Source organism: Lutra lutra, chromosome 2 (assembly GCF_902655055.1).
Source record: "Lutra lutra chromosome 2, mLutLut1.2, whole genome shotgun sequence".
Taxonomy (NCBI): domain Eukaryota; kingdom Metazoa; phylum Chordata; class Mammalia; order Carnivora; family Mustelidae; genus Lutra; species Lutra lutra.
Window position 1 is genome coordinate 127,393,897 of NC_062279.1, and position 25,281 is coordinate 127,419,177.

The window sequence follows — 25,281 nt, forward strand, 5'->3', positions numbered from 1 at the left end:
TGCTGGAAGCTGAGAATATTTTAACTCTATTTACCCTTTTCCCAAATTTATGATATTGCTGCCTTGTATTTTAATTCTCTACAGATATTTTAGAAACATTATCATTGCAGAATAGTTATCTTTATTAGACTTTCTCTCATAGTTACCCTTTCCTTTCTTTTTATAGAATATCCTAAGATTTTAATTTTGCTAATGATAATTTTCTCCACTTTTCATCTGAAAATGTACTTATTTGACTTCTAGAAAAATGTTTCATTAGATACATAATTTTAAGTTAATAGTTTTTCTTTCAGCTTTGAAGATATTCCACTGTCTCCCGATTTCCATCATTTCTGTTGAGAAGTTCATTTATGGCTTACTGCTGTTTCTTCAAAGATAATTTTTCTGCTTTGAACATTTAAAAAAATTGCCTTTACGTATTTGATCTTACAATAATGTATCTATAGTTTTTTATACTATCCTGCTTATGATACATGGTGTTTCTTTAATTTGTGGATCAATGTCTTTCTGCCCTCTCTTTCTGGGACTCAAGTTATATGAATTTTAGCCCTTTGCACTATTTCTCTTATGTCTCTTATATTATTTCCTGTATTTTTTAATCCTCTTGTCTCTCTGATATTCATTTAGAATATTTTCTTCAGACGTGGACTGGATTCCATTAATTCTCTCTTCAGTTATATCTTATTTCATTACTTTATTTTTTTTTTTTTCAGTTTCAGAATTTCGGTTTGGTGTTTTTTTTTTAGCATTCCCTTTTCTCTTATCAACATTCTCAAAGTTGTCTTTTTCATTGAACATATTAAGCAGAGTTATTTTAAAGACCAGTCCTGTGGATTTTTTTCTATTATTTCTATTATTCTATTTCTATTAATTCTTATCATTTTAAAAAACTCTGCTGTCTTAAAAATATGAGCCTGATATTACATGTAAAAATATCTGGAGATATTGTGAGGTCTAGCAATAATGTTATCCTCCTCTAAAACAGTCTTCTTTTTTTTCCCACAGGTGGCTGGGTGCATTACCAATTTCTGATCACCTTATATCAACATCAGAGATTCAGATAATTCCAAGCTATGTTTTAGATCTTTTTAGGACTAGTATATTTTGGGGGTCACTCTTCTAGGGTATCCCAACCCAATGCCTGGAAACTTCCTGAGCCACTCACCCTCAAATCTAATGGCCCCTGACTTTCAAATTTAATCTCTCTAGCCCTATAAATTTGTTTCAAGCTCAGTTTATCAACCTCTCTTCACCTCCTCCAGGATAGGGAGAATTACCTAGGGGAAGGCATCTCCAAAAAGCAGGCTCATATTCCTGGATTTCATTTTTTCTTGGTCTTGCCCTATAATTCTCCACTGAGTCCAATTCATTTAAATAGATCTGTTGTCAAATTTTTGTCCCAATTTTCCAGTTTTTGTCTAGAATTTCTAGTTTTCCTCAGGAGTCTGATTATCTAGTCTTGATATCATTGTAAATAAAACTCCCTAGTTCACTTATTTTCAATTTGATTTTTTAATTGATTTATGTTCTAAGTACTAGTCTGGCTACATCTCACTAGTTTGATATGTTGTTTATTCTAAGAAGTTTTTAATTTTGGTTTTCAATTCCTTTTCATCTCAGGAGTTAGTTGAAAATGTAGTTAAATTATCTGTGCCTGTTTAAGATTTTATTTATTTGAGATGGAGCACAAGCACGCATAATGGGGTAAGGGTGAGGGGCAGAGGGAAAGGGAGAAGCAGACTCCTCACTGAGCAGGGAGACTGCAGCAGGGCTCAATCCCAGGACCCCAAGACCATGACCTGAGCCTAAGGCAGACACTTAACTGACTGAGCCAACCAGGCACTGCTGTTTTTTGCTCTTTCTAATTTTACTATATGTATGACTATATATATATTTATATATATATATGATATTTTGCTATATATATGACTTATATTGCTTTAAATTCGTATGTGTGTATAACAGTGGGCAAGGTTTGCAATCCATGTCTATGTTTATAAATGTTTCATGGGCCTTTAAAAACAACAGTGTATTCTTGGTTGATATGAGTGCATATAAACAGAAAATATTATACTCAAACTTGCTAATTAGTTCTTCCTATCCTCTAATCTTTATGCTTATTTTTCTTATACATTTTTGCCCTTGTTTCCTCTGAAACATAATTGTAATAATATGTTTGCAAATACTGATTAAATTAATTTTATCTAATTCTCTAAAAATATTAGCAGTATAATTGAGAAAATAAAACCATTTAGTTACTGCAAATATCCAAGGAATTAATCTTTTCCAAAGTTTTTTTTTAATATATCATTAATAAATCTTGAAGATTAGACATCAGTAATTGAATCATGTTCAATAAATACTTGAAGAGGTATTACATACAAGATGGTATGACTTCTGGTTCTAGTTGTACTTATTCAAATATATAATAATTAAGTCAAAATGTAAGAGCTTAGGGCCACCTGGGTGGCTCAGTTGGTTAAGTGTCTCTCTTCAGCTCAGTTCATGATGGCAGGGTCCTGGGACTGAGCCCCTGCTCAGCAGAGAGCCTGCTTCTCCTTCTTCCTCTTCTGCTCCCTCTCTGCTGCTCCCTCCATCTCTTTATCAAATTAATAAAATCTTTTCTTAAAAAAATGTAAGAGCCTTGAGAAAATAAAAAGAAGAAAGTTCCATCATTTTGGATGGCTTGAGAGTAAGAAGAGAAATCATATAAAACTTTGTGGAGATAGAGAGTGTTATCCTTATTATTATTTTTATAAGATATTTATTTATTTGTGTGTGGGAGAGAGAGAGCATGCACCGAGTGAGCAGAGGGAGTTACAGGCAGAGGGAGAAGCAGGCTCTCAGCCAAGCAAGGAGCTGGGTGGGGGACTCAATCCCAGGACTCTGAGATCATGACCTAAGCGGAAGGCAGATGTTTAACTGGCTGAGCCACCCAGGTGTCCCTATTTTTATTATTATTAACTAGTAGTGTTCATTTTTCCTGCTGTCACCACTGATCAGTTGATCTCTATTTTCTAGTGCAGTTTCTAGAAAAAGTCAATCTTACTGGTTTAGCTAAACTGATTTGCTAAGATCTAACTATGGCCCACTTATATGTGGGCCATAATTAGGAAGCTAGATAATCAGGAAGCAACTACACCAACTGATGGTTCCAAGTTCACACCTTTTCATCTGAGATCCTGGGATTAGGATGTTACTGTCTGAGAGTTATTGCCTGTAGGAACAACTTACTTTAGCTTCAATAGAAGCTAATATTCAATGGTGTTAGGTATATAGCAGTAAAAAAGAATAGACAAAGGCCTTGCTCGCATGAAGAATACATTCTGGCAGATAAGACAAAAAAATAATCAAAAAGGCAAAAACAGAAGCTGCCCAGAATTATCAGCTCTAGCGCTACAGTACACTTGTTAGATCTCAGCCACAAAATTAGATCCTCAGATACTGCTTTCCCTCCCACTTATCTCCTAATTTAGGTCTCCTACAAGTACTTATCATTAGCGGAACCTAATTCATATCCTGAGCTAGTTTTCAGCTTTCCAGCCTCTGTAATACAGGAAGGCATACTAAAAAGAGGTTGGAACAGTCAATCTACATCATAGCTGCAAGAACCCGTTATTATTACTTTAATTAAATATGACCCAAAGTGGTAAAATTAAACTATAAAAGAGTTTTTTTCCCCATGAAACCTAAACTGAAAACAAAATGCCCAATAAAGATGAGTCGTTAAGTAATTACTGTTGAATTAGAGGTAAGTAAAATATTTACAAAAAGTCAGAAAAATTATAAAATCACAGATAAAAGGAGATCAAAAGGATCTCTAAGTTTTACCCTTCAAAGAAACTCAATCTAGAAATTATAAAAAGTGAATTATATGGTTTTTACATAAAAGATAAAGCACTATTCAATGGTGTTAGGTATATAGCAGTAAAAAAGAATAGACAAGGGCCTTGCTCGCATGAAGAATACATTCTGGTAGATAAGACAAAAAAATAATCAAAAAGGCAAAAAAATAATTTCAAGTAGTAATAGGTGCCATAAATAAAATAAAATTGTATTATAGAAAAAAAGAAGAGGGTGGAAATAGCTAAATAATGTAGTCAGGGAATGCTTTCCTGAAAAAGGGCTGAAAAAAGGGTAGACAGTCCTACTAGTCTTCTAGAGAAGAGTATTCTAGGCAAAAGTATTAGGTAAGGTCTTCAGGGGAACACTGGTTTGCTAGGTTTGAGAAAGCCAAATAAGAAGGCTGGCGTGACGAGAGACTAGTAATCAAAGGGAACCATGGTAAGAGAGTATGTATATGCACATAATAAAAGAACAGTAGGGTGCCTGGGTGGCTCAGTGGGTTAAGCCGCTGCCTTTGGCTCAGGTCATGATCTCAGGGTCCTGGGATCGAGTCCCACATCGGGCTCTCTGCTCAGCAGGAAGCCTGCTTCCCTCTCTCTCTCTCTCTCTGCCTGCCTCTCCGTCTACTTGTGATCTCTCTCTGTCAAATAAATAAATAAAATCTTTAAAAAAAAAAAAAAAGAACAGTAAAGTGGGTTATAAACAGAGACATAGAGAAATCAGGGTAGCTCTGGTTTTATATGAGATTTGAAACAGAAATTTAACACTTTATAAAGCTTAGGATTTGGGTGGACTTTTGGGATGTTCTTCCTCACAGATCTCAGGTAACTCAAGAACAGCAGTGTTTACTACAGACAATATATCAATGAATGTGGCTGTGAGTCAATAAACTTTCATTTACAAAAAGAGATAGCAGGCCAAATCTGATCCACAGGCTGTAGTTTATGAATCTTTGACAGATTCAATTAAGCCTATCAGTTAGTATATTTTGGCTGTAAGTAACAAAATGCCTAACAAAAAATAAGGACATTTTTTAAAAAAGATTTATTTATTTATTTGAGAGCATGCGAGAGTGAATGCACAAACTAGTGGGGGGAAGGGCAGAGGGAGAGAGGGACAAGCAGACTCCCCACTAAGGAGGGAGACCAACAACGGGCTCGATCCCAGGATCCTGAGATCATTACCTGAGCCAAAATCAAGAGTCTGATGCTTGACCGACTGAGCCACCCAGGCACCCTAAGGATGTTTGGTCATTTTTGTCTGTTTTATCACTGTATCACTGATGTATTCACTTGAATAGTGCCTGGCACTTACTTAGTACCCAATAAATACTTATAAATGAATGACTGAATGAATATTTTATTACCTCATCTAATAAATCAGAAGGGTAAGTGGTTCCAGATTTGTTTCAGCAGTTCAATTCCTTTCTTTCAATGTTCATATCTACCCCCATGGATACAAAATGGTTTTACCAACTTCATAAACCACTTTCTAAAACGACAAGCTGGAAGGAGGTAAAGCTTTCTTCTTGCCAGCCACTTTTTTTTTTTTTTTTTTTTAATCAGGGAGAAGATTCTTTACCAGAAGCTCTACAACAGACTTTCTCTTATACTTCACTGGCTAAAAGTAGGGTTCTGTGTTCATTCCTAGACCAATCCCTGGTAAAAATAAATTCAAACTAGTTTAAATAAAAGACTTATCATCTAAAATTGTGGAAGCAGCTCTTCTCCCCCAAGGACATGGGCACTGGAATAAAATCAGAGCTGAATGAAAGAATTAAAAATGGCTCATATGGAGACAACAAATGAATAGCCTGAATAATAATTTAATAAACAATAAAAAATTAGTATTTAGTGCCAGAAAGTGCGGTACATATAATCCTGCATTCAATTTATTTCCTCTGATAAGTTCTGAGGAGAAAAGATGGTATTACAGGAAAAAAAAAGGACAAAACAAAATATATGTTCTCAACAGAAGCTGGATTTCAAAGAACAAATTTAAAAATGGGAGGAAGGAAAGTATTTTTTCACCTCTTCCTTAGCCTGATTTAAAATGACTTCATTATTTCCTATCTGTAGTCAATTCTTACATTATATCCACCCATATAAAAATGTAAATATTAAAACGTTTCTAAAACCCAACAGTGTAGAATTGCATACTACTACACAATCCATGTCACTGCTAGCTTCCATTATTCAGAACTGACTATGTACACACATTTAAGATACTTTCCTTAAAAATGATAAACTCTTGATTTTGCAATCCTTAACTGCAACACATAATTAAAGGTAGGATGTTGCCCTAAAAACATAATAAGAATTCACTTTAAAACCGAGAAATTTTCCAGTTACCAAAAATGCCTTTATAATAAGCTCAGAATCCATTTGTTCCCACTTTTCCTATTGTACTAGGAATAAATACATTCATGAGACATGACATTACTATTAAATAGGTGAAGGCAGATTTTTAAAAGACTGGCTTAAAAAGAACCAGACATGAAAGGAAGTAAGTATGTGGAATCAAATACAGGAAATACAATGATTATCTAGACCATATAGTACCTTTTCTATTCCCATTACATTAAAATACAAGCTTAATCTACATACATTGGTGATTCAGAAATCTTAGCAATGTTCTTTATTAGGAATAGCATAGTTTATTTAATAACTTTTTTGAGAAAGAATAGTAAATCATAAAAAGTTAAAGTTAGAAAAGCTTTTCCCGGGGGAAAAACAAATAAGAAAAATTGAAAACCCAATTAAAGGATTTATTTACACTTCAGCCAACATTAGTAGCTTAAATATATGAAGCTTTCAGAAATTAGAGAAAAGGAGAAATAGTGAAACATATTTTTTAAAATTGAAGGGAGAAGATGACAAAATGGTCAAAACCAGACATACAAATTCCATGGGAGTTCTAGATTATTCTAAAGAACAACATGTATTATATTAAACAACAAAAAAGGCAACTGCTATATAACATACCAAAATACATACAAAAGAATGCCAGCTTTAAAAGAGTCCGTGTTTTAAATGAATTTAGAACTAAAAAAAAAAATTATCTCTTTACCTTTCGGTCTAGTTATACAAGTCAACAACAAAAGACATATCAGATTTCAGCCCAGCTGTATGATCTTTAAAAGTTAAAGTTAAGAAACTTCGGATAAAATAAAACTTTAAACATTTTAAGCAAAAAACAGGAGATTTTTATGATCACCGGTTGAGAGGGGATTTGTTAGAGACACAAAGAATAACAACCATAAGAAGAAAGCTGGATTCAACTATCTTAAGATTAAAAACAAAATAGAAAATTCTTTTCATGAAACCTATCATAACCTGGGAATAGAGACAGGAAACACCTATTGTACGGTACTGCAGCAACATTATTCATTCCCATCCCTTTTCATCTTCCAGCCTCTAGCACAGTGGCAGAAAGTCGAAAACTCTATTTCTCAGAGGTTCTTGAAGCTGCAGTTGTGCATAGGATTAAAGTTTTACCAGTGAGAAGCACTTGTGGGGGATATGGAAAATAGAAGTGAGCTGAGAATATTCCTCTACTGGTATGACAGATAGCAAGCAAAACTGGATAGACATGAGTGTCTCTTACAGTCAATACCCTGTGCCTCACTTTCCAATGGCAAGGCTCCAGCTTTATGGAAATGATAATGTAGGAGTAGCAACAGAGATGGTGGCAGCAACATAAATATCCAACCTCCATTTCACAATCCCTAAGTTATCATCCTAAAACCAGGGACCTAGTAGCACTTACAGGTAAGTGACTAAATTCCTTCCTCTCTGAAATTTCTACAATGGTTATCGTTTATAGTAGTATTTTTACATTGACACAGATTGGCACACCAACAAATATTCAGAATACAGGGTATATAAAGTACTTTGACAATTTAATAAGGGAAAGGTAAATAGAAAATGGGAAAAAGAAATGAACAAGCATTTAATGAGAAAAGAAAATCACATGGGTAAATACACATATGAAAAATGGTCAACCATATTAGTATTATAGGGAAATGTTAGATTCAGAGAAATGTTAAATTATAACCACAATGAAAAACCATTCAAGACTCAAAATAACAAAAATTTAAAAACCTAGTAAGACTAAGTGCTGATAAAAAACATGTAGATCAGTAAGAACTCATAAATATCACAGGCGGGAATGTAAGCTGGTACAGCCACTTTGCAAATTAAGTTGGTGTTATATTGTAAAACTGAATATTTACATAATCTATGACCCAGCAAGATTATCCCTTGAAACGCTTGTGCTTGTTTGTGTATGATACTGAGTAGAAAAAAAAAGTCTCAGAAGACTAAATGATTATCACTTTTATATAGTTTAAAAAATACAAAACTGAATAATTTGTTAGGAATACATACACTTATTAAAAAAATTTAAAAAGCAAGGGAATGATAAACACAAAATTCAAGAAAGTGCTAATATCTAGCAGAGGTCAGGAGAAGAATGAATAGGGAAGGAAAACACGGGTAGGTATACCAGTACTGTTAACCTCTTTTAGCTCTTAACTGGATGATGGGTTGACAGTTTTTGTTTTATCAGTATGTTTCATAACATACGTGACTAAAATAACTATACTATTAATGATTGCTAATACTTATAAAGTGTTTATTATATACCCTATTTTCCCCTACAGTCAGCACTATGAAATAATTATTTCTAATTCATAGATGAGAAAACTAAAGCACAAAGAGGTTAAGTAACTGCCCAAGCAAGGTTGCATAGCTAGTAAGTAATGGACCTAGGGGTCAAACAGGCTATCAGGCTTCAGAGTCTGCACTCATAACCAGTGTACTATATGAATAAAATAGCAAATAAGAACAATAAAAGTTACCTAGGATAACAATAAAAGAATCAACAGTTAAATTGATTTACCTTTCGTTTTCCTTGATGACATTTTCAAGTTGTAGTTTCATCTCACCCATATGTTTCTGAAAGATTAAAATATTGAATATATTTTGTAGATGGGTCTCTATTATGTAATCCATTCCTATCTAAGCAGTCAGATTCTATGGCACTAGGCTACTGATAAGAAACAATGATTCTTTACTTCTAATAATAAGCACTAGTAAATTTGGATATTTTAATGATACACAGAATAATACATAAAGAATATATAATAAAACACTCATTTTGAAATATAAAGAAAATATTTATATGACACACTGAGAAATACTCACAAATGCAGCCCTATGATTTGTAGATGTTTATAAAAAACAGATGAGAGATATTCCTCAGTATGTCACTATAAAAAATACCAGATGATCCCCATACCCTGAATGTATTTTTTTTTTAAAGATTTTATTTATTTATCTGACAGAAAGAGATCACAAGCAGGCAGAGAGGCAGGCAGAGAGAGGAGGAAGCAGGCTCCCTGCTGAGCAGAGAGCCCTATGCGGGGCCGATCCCAGGATCCTGAGATCATGACCTGAGCCGAAGGCAGCGGCTTAACCCACTGAGCCACCCAGGCGCCCGCCTGAATGTATTCTTAATCCACTTTAGTTTAGTTGAAGCCCAGATGAGAGCTTGTATTTGAAAAAGTAAAATGTTAATGGTGAAAAAGAAAATAGAGATCTTTAGCAGTAATTTGCTCAGTCTATTTGCCATCTTTATTAACTGTCTAAACTCTCCACACCATACAACGTTGGTAAACCTGTATCATCACCAACATATACTTTAATAGGAAAAATGGAGAAAAAAATCACTAATTCATATAAAAATGAGAATAAAATATGTACTGTAAAGAGAATGAGTTTGGTATGATTAATTTTCTCTGAGGAGATGAAGGGATTGTAAAATCTCAACAGGAAAGAAAAGGCATTTCAAGTAGGGAGAAATATGTGTAAAAGCAAAGAGGCAAAAAATATTAGAACACAGGCATTGTTGTTAGCTCTCAATGAGAGTAAATGGGCTAGGGGAGAGCAGGAAGGAGGTCATGTAAAATCACACTTAAAACAAAATTGCAATCAACTCATGGTATGTCCATTAATCTTGACTGAGTAACCTAGGCTAAAGGAGAGGAGCCAAGCCTGGAGTGAACCTGGCAAGGGAAGGGCGGAACAGGCAATGCTCCAACCCCTTCTGCCTCCCTTTCTGCCTTCTGCCTCTCCTAACCAGAGAAGCTAGTGGAAGCTTGGGCTAGGAAATCAGTAACAGCCAACTCTAGATACAAAGCTGGCTTTAGGAAAGGTGAACCTTTCCCAGGTCCTTGCTGTGAATGAATCACAATTAAATTAAAATGAATGAATTCACTATCAGATAACTAAGAAGTAACCATACATTGAGTCATGATGCAGTGAAAGAAAATTGGAAAGGCAGGCAGCAGTTCTTGAAAGCCATGGTAACTAAGAGGTTTGTATTTTATTGTAGTAATTATCCTGATTCTTGCCGCTAAAAAATACAACAACAAAAGTTGCAAAATCTTGCAAGATCTTTAAAAGTTGTAAAAAGGTTGGTGTATCTTAAAAAATATTTACTCAAATTACTCAAATAGTTAGAATGTATATATAATAGCTACGATTAAAGATGAATCATTATGATCACACTAAAGATTCTTTACTGTCAAATATTCCAAAATATTTAATAGTTGGAAGGAAACAAAATCTCAGCAGTACCTCTTATATTATCAAATTTTCCCTTATTTACATTTTTGGAAGGAAGTTTTTCATATAAAGAAATATAGTGATAGTTTTCTTGCTTTCAGGATAAACTATTCTTTTTACTGGGTCAATAAATCCTAAGAACTAGTACTAGTCAGTAATATCCATGTGAGCAACTGTTCTTAGATCTATCTGTCAGCATCTTTTTTTCCTCTGTAAAAGTAGCAACTACTCTTGTTACAGACCCTTGGGCCTTCGGCTACAGTTTTCTCTCTCTTGTAATTAATTCAATAATCACTCTTAGATTGAGAATGTTAGAAGGGGGAATGAAGTTAAACACCTTAGTAAAATAGCTGATTAAAGAGATATATGAATCAGATAGATTATAAAAAATTAAACATTTAAAAGTTTAATTCAAGATAACTAGTTATCCCATTTTATAACAATTGAACCACATAATATGTCATTATAGCAATTTTGAGTGAATTCAGCAGAAACTTTAAACTCACTAGCTCTAAAAAGAAAAGCAAAATGCCATTTGTGCAGAACAGAGCTTTCTATTGTTCTTTAATTGTCAATTAGAAAGATTAAAGTCATTACTATGATAGGTTCGAACTTAAATGAACACAAGCAAAAAAAAGCCCATAGTAAAGACTAGGAAAACACCTAATTAACTTAAAATAAGACAGTAACTGCAATTTAAAGAAATGCTTGTTTTTGAAATTTGGGTCTACAGGATCACTCTGTAAATTTATATTAGAGGATTAATCCTGGAAATGAAAGTATAAATCATATCAAATGCAATGGAAAACCTAATTTATTTTTAGAAAATGAAAGCATTATGTGTTCTTTTAGTAAAATACTTTGTCAATCTAGTAATTTTTAAGTAGGAGATTGTTAAGCTAGATCTAATCATCTTGTTCTAGTAAGTCCTGGTTTTTAATTCATTCATCAAAAATTGAGGGCGTATTATGCACTAGACTTCAAAGCATATGGTAGGATCTCTTGCTGTCCCTGCATGAAGTGGAGAGAGATATAAAGTTTTTAGTGTTTGTCACATTTACAGCCCCATATAAAAACATGCTATACTTTCATTTGCATTAAATTAAGTTAACCTTGCTACCCAAGTGAACTGATCCAGGGATTGGTATCTAAACCAAACACAATGATGAGTATATTCAAACTCTAAGAAGTTTACCACCTTCTGGTGAGCTTAGCTTGAGACATACAGCATCTCTTGAACAAATGCTTCCTTTATATGGTTATCCAACGATCAGAAAGGTCAAAGTTTGGGAGGAAAATGTAAAAAACATTTTAAAATCAAAGAAACAGATTATAAGTATTAGGTATATTCTAAAAATATCAATCATTGAAACTCAGATTATATCTTGAGCAATGTTGTGCTATCATTTTAGTTCTCCATGAGCCTGCTGTATATCCTAATCTCAGAAATTCTGGGATATAGAAGTGTCCTCAGTTTCTTCACTCTGTTCACTCCTAAAATAAACCCTGACTACAAAGAGGATTTCAGAAAAAAGATGCCATAGCTTAAGCCTATATTAGAAATTGATCAAATGCATCTATAATCTGATGGACATAATACTTGAAATTGGGTGAAAAATCCATTCTCTAAGTAATGGGAAATACAGGTAGGATGAGGGTAAAGAGAAAGGTCTAAAAGTATGAAATGGTTTTGGATCTCCCTGGGGGAAAATAAAGATATAACCTTATAATAATGAGTTTAAGAGCTTCAAGCACCTAGGAGATCTTCTTGGGAGATATCAGGAGCAAGGAAACACTGGATTAAAAAGCAAAACTGAAGATAATCTTAAAACACACACACACATACTACACTTTCTCTCTTATAGACAGCCAAGAATTGATTAGTTATAGCTAAATATTTTATTCATCATCAATGTTTTTGAAAAGTATATTTTACCTTTTTAATAGAATATTATAAAAAGCTTGATAACTATGATTTCATACCTGATAATACTTCAGCTGCCTGTGTAGCTCTTCCAGATGCTTATCATACTCAATAATAAGAGGAGCTAAAAAGCTAAAGAAAAAATACGTAATTAAAAAAAGGGTATATTGTTTAATATAGGTGAATGTATAATACGTAATGAAATTGAATATGAACATTTTAATGATAAGTGTATCCACAGCAATCAATACTTTGTCTTTTTCCTGTTCTCAATCTTAGCTCAATTAATACTTCCAGATATTGTCAAATATCGAAGGAGGGGAGGTAATGAAGGAGTTCATCAAGAAAACAACTGCCAGTTGATTCTTGAGCTGAACCTGGGCAACTGGAGGCTACTCACCCCCCCTCTTACCCTTGGAATATGTGTTCCCCACTTCCAGAAGCAGCTCCAAGGATACAGCCTTAAGATAGTAACATGATGCTGAGGCTATCTATATTGGGTATGTAAGTGAACCCAGGTAAGGCCTTCTGTATTTCTGACTGAACCAAGTTTAAGCTTCCAAGATTATGGCAGGCAGGTGAGGAAATATAGCTGTCTTGTGTTCTCCCAAGACAAGCCTCGTAAATAGGTTCTATTGCTTAATAAATTTGCCACTTACCAATCTGGAGTGGTCTGCCTCTTCCTTCAGTCTCTCTTAGCCCTCCACTTTTGAGGGCCAATTTCTAGAAACTCCAGAGGTTATGAATAGGAGGGAGATAAAATTACCCCATTTGAGAGCTACTCTTACAGATTAAAAATGCTGGCTTTTTTTCCACTTGTATATTCAATGTTCAAATCTAATTATAGCAGACTATGAAATAAACCATCCTAATACTAAAGGAATTATTTCAACAATAATAAATATACTTAAGAAAATAATATTTTTCTGGTAACTCAACCTTACCTTTGATCAACTATTGTGTTTTCTAACGTGTCATCCCCATCTCCTTTCAAGACAGCTTTCTATAACAGAGAATATTGCATTTTAAAATGTTTTCTCATATCATCCAAACCCCAAATTTGCGGTAGTTTAAAATTAAATACAATTAAAAATTTTACCTTAGAAAATCTTAATGCAATTTAAAAAGAAGAGAAACAAGTAATCATCTAAACTGATGTTGAAAGTTTATTTTGGGGGATAGGGAGCGCCTGGGTAGCTCAGCGGGTTGGGCCTCTACCTTGGGCTCGGGTCATGGTCTCAGGGTCCTGGGGTTGAGCCCTGCATCCAGACTCTCTGCTCAGCAGGGAGACTGCTTCCCCCTCTCCCTCTGCCTGCCTCTCTGCATACTTGTGATCTCTCTCTGTCAAATAAATGAATAAAAATCTTAAAAAAAAGTTTATTTGGTAAATTTTAATATCCATGCATAATAAGAACTCTCGGCAAACCTGAAATAGGAAGAATTTTCTCAACATGATAAAGAATATCTACCAGAAACCTACATCAATTACTATCTCTCATGGTAAAACACCAACAACACTGCATTAAATGCAGTATAATATAAGGCTGCTCACCATCACTGCTAACTTCATCACTGTATAGAGGTTCTAGTCATTGGAACCAGGGTAGAGAGTTCAAAATTTAAATGTTGAAAGAGAAGATATAACACTATTATTATTTACAGACAATTTGACCATTTACCTAGAAATCTATGTATAATCTACCAATTATTAGATCTAATAAGAGAATACACTAAATTATCAGATAGAAGATCAATAGAACAGCTTTCCCAAATGCCAGCAATAATTTGAAAATGTAAAAGGAAATAATACTCTATTCACTACTATAACAAAAGGTAGTACTTGAGAATAAAAAACAAAGACAAAACAAAGACCATTGCAATAACTTTACTGCAAAATCAACTTTACTGAAGGACATAAAAGAAGATATAAATAAATAGTACTATACTATTCATGGATATGTGAATGGTCAATACTGTAAATATATTAATTCATTAAAATTCACTGCAAGTTCAATTCCAAAACAAAATTTCAATAGAATCATTTATGAAACTTTATCTTACACAGATTTTACAGTTCTTGTGAATGAGTACATGTGCAAGAATAGCCAAGATAACCTGGCCAAAAAAAGGGGGGGGAATGGAAAAGAAAAACGAGGAAAGGGCTTGCCCTATACATAGTAAAACATTGTTAATCCTAGAGTGATTAAAACACTATGGTACAGTGTGTAAGCCTGACGATTCACAAACCTGTACCCCTGGGGCAAATAATACATTATATATTAATAAAAATAATTAAAAAAAAACCACTGTGGTACAGACATAGTAACAAACAGAAGGGCATAGGAAATCCAGAAATAGATAAAAAAAAATTATAGGGGCACCTGGGTGGCTCAGTGGGTTAAAGCCTCTGCCTTCGGTTCAGGTCATGATCCCAGGGTCCTGGGATCGAGCCCTGCATCGGGCTCTCTGCTCAGGAGGAGCCTGCTTCCCTTCCCCTCTCTCTGCCTGCCTCTCTCCCTACCTGTGATCTCTGTCAAATAAATAAATAAAATCTTTAAAAAAAAATTATAGAAACATGATATCTAAAATAAGTGAAATTATAACTGAATAGACAAAATACTGCTTTTAAGTAACAGTGTTAGGTAACAAAATAAAATTAGATTCCAGCATGTACTATACAGAAAAATAAATTACAGATAAAGATCCAAATGTTTAAAAAGTATTTAACAATTATTGAAAAAAATTGCATTTTTGACCTTGGGATAGAGAAAGCTTTCTTAAGTTCCAAAAAATGCAGAGGCTTTTGTTTGTTTTGTTCACTAATATATCAACCAGTGCCTAATACTTCCATTCAAAATACATTTCTAACTGGAAGACACCCGGTGTAAAATCTATGAACAGAGAGACTGAGATTTCTTATAACAACAAATTTAAAGCGTCTATGCTGCTGAAAGTACCATAAACAAAGTTAAAAGGCCAGCAGCATTTTTAACATGACCAAAAACTTATTATCTAGTATAAAGTATGAATAAATACTCAAACACAAGGAGATGTACAGGATGTTCAGTGCAGCTTTTACTGTAATGATAGATAAAATGTCCAACAATAGGCTAAAGGAAAGTACAATAGGATCCTATAAGTAGTTCAAGGAATTAACAAGATTTATATGTATCACTATGGGCATAACCCAAAAGCAAATAGGCTAATTCTAGAAGTTATTCATATACCAGACATCCTTCCTACATAATACACAATAATAAATTCCAGATTAATTAAAGACTTAAATATGCACTTATGCAAGTAAAGGACTTAAGACACAAGAGTAAAACACTGACACATTTGACTATATTAAATGTTTAAATTTTTCCACTATAAAGCATATAAACAAGATAAATGAAAACCCACAAACTGAACTTTCCACATGTGTCAGTGAGAGTATCAACAAGCAAAATAAAGAGGAAATCTGAGATCAGACAAATAAAATCAAGCACGTCATTAATAATTAGGGAAATACAAATAAAACAATAGTGAGATGTCATTTTACACCAACCACACCTACCAAAACAAAATGTCTGACAATGCAACCAATGGCTCAGAAAGATGTTTTACAAGGAGCACTCTCATACACCATGAATGGGAATGAAAACGAGTACAACCACCTCGGACAATTTATTGTAAACCTGAAGATGAGAAAAGTCTAATTTAGGTATACATCCAAAAAAAACCTCTCAGATGTGTATATGGAGACATGTTTAACAATGTGCTTAAGGATTACTGCAAAATATAAGAACTGGACAAAATCTAAATGTTCTTTAATAGGAGAATGGATAGCTTGTGGTCTAATAATACAGTGGAATGTAGTGGACAAATGTTATATAATACATGAACTTGTGATATATGTATCAAATTCTTAAAAATAATTTTAAGCAAAGAAAGCAAGGTTTGCAGTCAGATACATATAGCATGATATCACTTATAAAAGATTTTAAACTTGCCAAACGATACAATAAAATTTCTGCAGATATGAACATACATAGTAAAAGTACTGGGAGCATATATACCATTGGAAAACACTAAATTTAGGACGGTGATTATCACTGGAAAGGGATAGAAGGGAATGCACAAGAGGTACAGCCACTGAATTGTTTCTGCAGTGTCTTATTTCTTTAAAAAAGAAAAAAAAAGAGTGGGTGCCTGGGTGGCTCAGTGGTCTAAAGCCTCTGCCTTCAGCTTAGGTCAGGATCCCAGGGTCCTGGGATTAAGCCCGTGTGCCGGGCTCTCTGCTCAGCAGTGAGCCTGCTTCCTCCTCTCTCTCTGCCTTCTTCTCTTCTTCTCTGCCTACTTGTGATTTCTGTTAAATAAATACAATCTTAAAAAAAAAAAGACTGAAAAAAGAAAAAAAAAGACTGGAAGTAAACATGGCAAAAAATTAAGAATGGACACAACTGGATGGTAGCTAGCTACCAGATACCATTTTTAATAACTTCCGCACTTCGATGTATGTTTGAAAAAATTTAAATAAAGGAACAATATACTCAAAGTGTTTAGTATAATTCCTGACATATAGAAAGCTCCTAATAAATCTTTGCTCTTTACTTTTTAAAATTTCTTTTTTCTTAATATGGGGGAAACTCTATTAGCTAACCAAAGTATATGTTATGAACATCCAACCAACATGGAAAGGATTTCTCAAAATATACAGCCTCAACAGACATGTTGACATGGATCTAGGACTGTAAGATGAATTATACAAAAAGGGTAACCTTCCAGAGAGAACTCTGACAGATTAAAGAATAAATGCATCCAGTAGTCTATGTAATTTCAGGGTAGGATTTACTTAATCCTAGACTATTAAAAATAATTATTGTATTTAAATATTAATTAATGGACAAGTGATATTTTAACTTTCAATTGTTCAAAAGTTAGTTAAAAATCTTTTGGGGATAGCTAAGTAATTCAAACTTTAAAAATATTTCTCAAATTTCTTAGGAATTTTTATAAAAATAAATCAACTAGCAGTGTTATGACTAATAGTTGGGAGATGGATGGCATTCTACAAAATAATAATTCAAGCCCTCATTAACCTCCCACCCATCAATTTTAAGTTTCTGAATTGTTATTCTTACTGAGTTTCACTCTATCATTCTTCTAAACAATATTTAGGAATCACACAGTGTTTACTAAAATAAATCCAAACTCCTCAACTTAACCATTTAAGGCACTCTACAAAACCTACTCTTCCTAATGTTATTTTCCATTACTTCTCTTGTATATGTCAAACACAGTATAAAAAATGAAGTATGTTTTACTCCCTAAATACAACTCCCACTTTCTTACCTCCTTTTGCTTCTCATCATGCCAGTGGGTCCATCTGCTATGCTCTCCACTACCCCTTCTTTTAGCTCTCACTGAAGTTCTTTAGAAATCTTACCTACTTTTCAGTACCTATCAGACATGCTACATCCTTCAGGAAACTTTTTCTGATCTCTCCAACTATATTTGATCTGCTTTTTCTCTGATACCCTCATTTGGCTTTAAGGTTAAGATACGAATAATATGCCTTATACCTAGTTATTTAATATTTGTCTCAACTGCTATTTTTATTAGTCTTTAGGTTCCTATGAAATGGTAATTTTATTATATACATTTTCATATCACTAAAGTTTCTGGCTTAGTGCTTTACATAGAGGAGGTACTCAATATATATTAGTTTAACTGAATTCTATAAAGACACTGCTCTGAAACTATTTTCTAATGATAGTTGTTACAGAAATACTAATTTAAGAGTAAATGACCAATAATCCAAATTATAAAAAATTACATGATTTTAAGATAAGCATATTAAATCAAAATATAAGAAAAATAGTTAAAAGAATAAAAATATAGATTCAGCAATCCTTCCCCACTTACTAGAGAAACTTTCAGAATAAAAGACTGCATGACTTAATAATTCAAGATCTAGTGGAAAAAATCAAGTTGGGAGAATAAGATTGACAACAACTATAAAAGCACTTATATAGAGGTACGGGGCTGGCTCACTCAGTAGAGTGTGTGACTCTTGATCTCAGGGTTGTGGGTTTCATGCCCTATGCTGGGTGTAGAAACACTTAAAAAAATAAAATCTTTTTATAAAAGCCAAATATATATGTATATTTATACATTTACATATATTTATATATATATAGTTCAATTGAAATATAATTGACATATGTCATATTAGTTTCAGGTGAACAAGACTAACAATCCTATCCAATAAGCTATTATCACCAAAAAAAAAGCATTTATAAATATCCTTTTTATATATTCTAAAACAAAATTTAAACAAACTATACTAAATAAAAGAAACATACGAAGCATTTTATATATCTTGAATAACAGATACTCTACAATTAATTTCTATTATTTTGATCGCAAAAGGACTTCCTGAGATGATGATGAGAGTATATCAAAGAATGTCAATAATATTGGATTATAATTGGGTAGACAAAATTTCTGGATACTTCCTCTGAGGATATTCCTCAGATACTTCCTCTGAGGAAAACAAACACTAAGTATTCTAATCATAATTCTGAATGTTTAATTTTGTGCCCCTTACTTTACTCTATATCACTGGCTATGAAATATATTAATCGCATCCTATCTGCCATCCTTTGGAAGAAAATATAGGCTGATTAGCATTTTGTGAAAGTGTTGTTGCACATTTTTGAGTGTTGCAGCAAATCATTTATATACGGAAAGATGGATTTTCGTCATTTATCAATGAAGGTCGATGTACAGAAATTGCTAAATTCTTACACTTAGACTCTCTTTAAAGTGCTAAATCATTTTTCCCTTTTTTTTTTTTTTTTTGAGAGAGAGAGAGCAAGCACACTTGTGCATGGATGTGACAGGGAAGAGACAAAGAGAGAGGGAGAGAGAATCTTAAGCAAGCTCAGTGCTCAGGACGGAGCCTGACATGGGGCTGGATCTCATGCTCTCAGAGGGCAGTGCCACTTGACATGCTTTTTATTTATACATAAAACACAAAATAATCAAAGAAAGACAACTAAATTTCACAATAACCCTGAAGGGATCATTCAAGAAACTAGTTGATATTTAAACCATCTTTGGAAGGTCACATACAATTATAAGAAGTTTTTTTTTTTGTTTTTTTATTAATTTTATTTTTTATAAACATATAATATATTTTTATCCCCAGGGGTACAGGTCTGTGAATCACCAGGTTTACACACTTCACAGCACTCACCATAGCACATACCCTCCCCAATGTCCATAACCCCACCCCCCCCCCAACCTCCCTCCCCCCATCAACCCTCAGTTTGTTTTGTGAGATTAAGAGTCACTTATGGTTTGTCTCCCACCCAATTCCATCTTGTTTCATTTACTCTTCTCCTACCCCCTTAACCCCCCATGTTGCATCTCCTCTCCCTCATATCAGGGAGATCATATGATAGTTGTCTTTCTCCGATTGACTTATTTCGCTAAGCATGATACCCTCTAGTTCCATCCACATCGTCGCAAATGGCAAGATTTCATTTCTTTTGATGGCTGCATAGTATTCCCTTGTGTATATATACCACATCTTCTTTATCCATTCATCTGTTGATGGACATCTAGGTTCTTTCCATAGTTTGGCTATTGTAGACATTGCTGCTATAAACATTCGGGTGCACGTGCCCCTTCGGATCACTACGTTTGTATCTTTAGGGTAAATACCCAGCAGTGCAATTGCTGGGTCATAGGTTAGTTCTATTTTCAACATTTTGAGGAACCTCCATGCTGTTTTCCAGATTGGTTGAACCAGCTTGCATTCCCACCAACAGTGTAGGAGGGTTCCCCTTTCTCCGCATCCTCGCCAGCATCTGTCATTTCCTGACTTGTTCATTTTAGCCATTCTGACTGGTGTGAGGTGATATCTCATTGTGGTTTTGATTTGTATTTCCCTAATGCCGAGTGATGTGGAGCACTTTTTCATGTGTCTGTTGGCCATCTGGATGTCTTCTTTGCAGAAATGTCTGTTCATGTCCTCTGCCCATTTCTTGATTGGATTATTTGTTCTTTGGGTGTTGAGTTTGCTAAGTTCTTTATAGATTTTGGACACTAGCCCTTTATCTGATATGTCGTTTGCAAATATCTTCTCCCATTCTGTCAGTTGCCTTTTGGTTTTGTTCACTGTTTCCTTTGCTGTGCAAAAGCTTTTGATCTTGATAAAATCCCAATAGTTCATTTTTGCCCTTGCTTCCCTTGCTTTTGGCGATGTTCCTAGGAAGATGTTGCTGCGGCTGAGGTCGAAGAGGTTGCTGCCTGTGTTCTCCTCAAGGATTTTGATGGATTCCTTTCTCACATTGAGGTCCTTCATCCATTTTGAGTCTATTTTCATGTGTGGTGTAAGGAAATGATCCAATTTCATTTTTCTGCATGTGGCTGCCCAATTTTCCCAACACCATTTACTGAAGAGGCTGTCTTTTTTCCATTGGACATTCTTTCCTGCTTTGTCGAAGATGAGTTGACCATAGAGTTGAGGGTCCATTTCTGGGCTCTCTATTCTGTTCCATTGATCTGTGTGTCTGTTTTTGTGCCAGTACCATGCTGTCTTGATGATGACAGCTTTGGAATAGAGCTTGAAGTCCGGAATTGTGATGCCACCAACTTTGGCTTTCTTTTTCAATATTCCATTGACTATTCGAGGTCTTTTCTGCTTCCGTTTAAATTATAGGATTATTTGTTCCATTTCTTTGAAAAAAATGGATGGTACTTTGATAGGAATTGCATTAAATGTGTAGATTGCTTTAGGTAGCATAGACATTTTCACAATATTTATTCTTCCAATCCAGGAGCATGGAACATTTTTCCATTTCTTTGTGTCTTCCTCAATTTCTTTCATGAGTACTTTATAGTTTTCTGAGTATAGATTCTTTGTCTCTTTGGTTAGGTTTATTCCTAGGTATCTTATAGTTTTGGGTGCAATTGTAAATGGGATGGACTCCTTAATTTCTCTTTCTTCTGTCTTGTTGTTGGTGTAGAGAAATGCAACTGATTTCTGTGCATTGATTTTATATCCTGACACTTTACTGAATTCCTGTACAAGTTCTAGCAGTTTTGGAGTGGAGTCTTTTGGGTTTTCCACATAGAGTATCATATCATCTGCGAAGAGTGATAGTTTGACTTCTTCTTTGCCGATTTGGATGCCTTTAATTTCCTTTTGTTGTCTGATTGCTGAGGCTAGGACTTCTAGTACTATGTTGAATAGCAGTGGTGATAATGGACATCCCTGCCGTGTTCCTGACCTTAGCAGAAAAGCTTTCAGTTTTTCTCCATTGAGAATGATATTTGCGGTGGGTTTTTCATAGATGGCTTTGATAATATTGAGGTATGTGCCCTCTATCCCTACACTTTGAAGAGTTTTGATCAGGAAGGGATGCTGTACTTTGTCAAATGCTTTTTCAGCATCTATGGAGAGTATCATATGGTTCTTGTTCTTTCTTTTATTAATGTGTTGTATCACATTGATTGATTTGCGGATGTTGAACCAGCCTTGCAGCCCTGGAATAAATCCCACTTGGTCGTGGTGAATAATCCTTTTAATGTACTGTTGAACCCTACTGGCTAGTATTTTGGTCAGAATTTTTGCATCTGTGTTCATCAAGGATATTGGTCTGTAGTTCTCTTTTTTGATGGGATCCTTGTCTGGTTTTGGGATCAAGGTGATGCTGGCCTCATAAAATGAGTTTGGAAGTTTTCCTTCCATTTCTTTTTTTGGAACAGTTTCAGGAGAATAGGAATTAGTTCTTCTTTAAATGTTTGGTAGAATTCCCCTGGGAAGCCATCTGGCCCTGGGCTTTTGTTTGTTTGGAGATTTTTGATGACTGTTTCAATCTCCTTACTGGTTATGGGTCTGTTGAGGCTTTCTATTTCTTCCTGGTTCAGTTGTGGTAGTTTATATGTCTCTAGGAATGCATCCATTTCTTCCAGATTGTCAAATTTGTTGGCGTAGAGTTGCTCATAGTATGTTCTTATAATTGTCTGTATTTCTTTGGTGTTCGTTGTGATCTCTCCTCTTTCATTCATGATTTTATTTATTTGGGTCCTCTCTCTTTTCTTTTTGATAAGTCTGGCCAGGGGTTTGTCAATCTTATTAATTCTTTCAAAGAACCAGCTCCTAGTTTCGTTGATTTGTTCTATTGTTTTTTTGGTTTCTATTTCATTGATTTCTGCTCTGATCTTTATGATTTCTCTTCTCCTGCTGGGTTTAGGCTTTCTTTCTTGTTCTTTCTCCAGCTCCTTTAGGTGTAGGGTTAGGTTGTGTACCTGAGACCTTTCTTGTTTCTTGAGAAAGGCTTGTACCGCTATATATTTTCCTCTCAGGACTGCCTTTGTTGTGTCCCACAGATTTTGAACCGTTGTGTTTTCATTATCATTTGTTTCCATGAATTTTTTCAATTCTTCTTTAATTTCCTGGTTGACCCATTCATTCTTTAGAAGGATGCTGTTTAGTCTCCATGTATTTGGGTTCTTTCCAAATTTCCTCTTCTGATTGAGTTCTAGCTTCAGAGCATTGTGGTCTGAAAATATGCAGGGAATGATTCCAATCTTTTGATACTGGTTGAGACCTGATTTAGGACCAAGAATGTGATCTATTCTGGAAAATGTTCCATGTGCACTAGAGAAGAATGTGTATTCTCTTGCTTTGGGATGAAAAGTTCTGAATATATCTGTGATGTCCATCTGGTCCAGTGTGTCATTTAAGGCCTTTATTTCCTTGTTGATCTTTTGCTTGGATGATCTGTCCATTTCAGTGAGGGGAGTGTTAAAGTCCCCTACGATTATTGCATTATTGTCGATATGTTTCTTTGATTTTGTTATTAATTGGTTTATATAGTTGGCTGCTCCCACGTTAGGGGCATAAATATTTAAAATTGTTAGACTTCTTGTTGGATAGTTCCTTTGAGTATGATATAGTGTCCTTCCTCATCTCTTATTGTAGTCTTTGGCTTAAAATCTAATTGATCTGATATAAGGATTGCCACTCCTGCTTTCTTCTGATGTCCATTAGCATGGTAAATTCTTTTCCACCCCCTCACTTTAAATCTGGAGGTGTCTTCAGGTTTAAGATGAGTTTCTTGTAGGCAACATATAGATGGGTTTTGTTTTTTTATCCATTCTGATACCCTGTGTCTTTTGATTGGGGCATTTAGCCCATTAACATTCAGGGTAACTATTGAGAGATATGAATTTAGTGCCATTGTATTGCCTGTAAGGTGACTGTTATTGTATATTGTCTCTGTTTCTTTCTGATCTACTTCTTTTAGGGTCTCTCTTTGCTTAGAGGACCCCTTTCAATATTTCCTGTAGAGCTGGTTTGGTATTTGCAAATTCTTTCAGTTTTTGTTTGTCCTGGAAGCTTTTAATCTCTCCTTCTATTTTCAATGATAGCCTAGCTGGATGTAGTATTCTTGGCTGCATGTTTTTCTCGTTTAGTACTCTGAATATATCATGCCAGCTCTTTCTGGCCTGCCAGGTCTCTGTGGATAAGTCTGCTGCCAATCTAATATTTTTACCATTGTACGTTACAGACTTCTTTTACCTGGCTGCTTTCAGGATCTTCTCTTTGTCACTAAGACTTGTCAATTTTACTATTAGGTGACAGGGTGTGAACCTATTCTTATTGATCTTGAGGGGGGTTCTCTGAACCTCCTGGATTTTGATGCTTGTCCCCTTTGCCATATTGGGGAAAGTCTCTCCAATAATTCTCTCCAATGTACCTTCTGCTCCCCTCTCTGTTTCCTCTTCTTCTGGAATCCCAATTATTCTGTTGTTTCGTCTTATGGTGTCACTTATCGCTCGAATTCTCCCCTCGTGATCCAGTAGCTGTTTGTCCCTCTTTTGCTCAGCGTCTTTATTCTCTGTCATTTGGTCTTCTATATCGCTAATTCTTTCTTCTGCCTCATTTATCCTAGCCATCAGAGCCTCCATTTTTGTTTGCACCTCATTAATAGCTTTTTTTATTTCAACTTGGTTAGATTTTAGTTCTTTTATTTCTCCAGAAAGGGCTTTTATATCTCCCGAGAGGGTTTCTCTAATATCTTCCATGCCATTTTCGAGCCCGGCTAGAACCTTGAGAATCGTCATTCTGAACTCTGGATCTGACATATTACCAATGTCTGTATTGATTAGGTCCCTAGCCTTTGGTACTGCCTCTTGTTCTTTTTTTTGTGGTGAATTTTTCCGCCTTGTCATTTTGTCCAGATAAGAGTATATGAAGGAGCAAGTAAAATACTGAAAGGGTGGCAACAACCCCAGGAAAATATGCTTTAGCCAAATCAGAAGAGATCCCAAATCGTGGGGGGTGGGAGGGGAGAAAGGGGATATAAAAAGGTTCAGAAAGAAAGAAAAAAAAATTAAAAAAAGAAAACCAATAAAGAAAAAGTATAAAAAGGAAAAAAAAAATATATATATATTAGATAAACTAGTTAAAAAATGTTAAAAAAGAAAAGGGTAAAAGTTAAAAAAATTTAGAAGAAGAAAAAAAAATTGAAAAAGAAAAGAAAGGGGCGCCTGGGTGGCTCAGTGGGTTAAAGCCTCTGCCTTCGGCTCAGGTCATGATTCCAGGGTCCTGGGATCGAGCCCCGTATCGGGCTTTCTGCTCATCGGGGAGCCTGCTTCCTCCTCTCTCTCTGCCTGCCTCTCTGCCTACTTGTGATCTCTGTCTGTCAAATAAATAAATAAAACCTTAAAAAAAAAAAAAGAAAAAAAAAAGAAAAAAAAATTAATTTAACTGCAAGGCTAAAGAATCATGGGGAGAAAGCCATGAGTTCCTTGCTTTGCTTTCTCTTCCTCTGGAATTCCGCCACTCTCCTTGGTATTGAAACTACACTCCTTGGT

At 34.7% G+C, this 25,281-nt stretch overlaps 1 protein-coding gene across 4 annotated transcripts in view; it reads right to left on the minus strand.

The window, feature by feature from the left end:
• SCLT1 (sodium channel and clathrin linker 1) overlaps nucleotides 1-25,281 on the minus strand; it is a 190,491-nt gene that overhangs the window by 151,276 nt on the left and 13,934 nt on the right. For all 4 annotated transcript variants that reach the window (XR_007125225.1, XM_047718435.1, XM_047718433.1 and 1 more), the window contains 3 exons: nucleotides 13,344-13,402; nucleotides 12,459-12,531; nucleotides 8,749-8,804 (listed from right to left, as the gene is read on the minus strand). Coding sequence is in view for 3 of the 4 variants with exons in the window: in XM_047718435.1 (XP_047574391.1) it covers nucleotides 8,749-8,804; nucleotides 12,459-12,531; nucleotides 13,344-13,402 (188 nt within the window). In the remaining variant the exon portion in view is untranslated. The remainder of the gene's footprint in view (nucleotides 1-8,748; nucleotides 8,805-12,458; nucleotides 12,532-13,343; nucleotides 13,403-25,281) is intronic.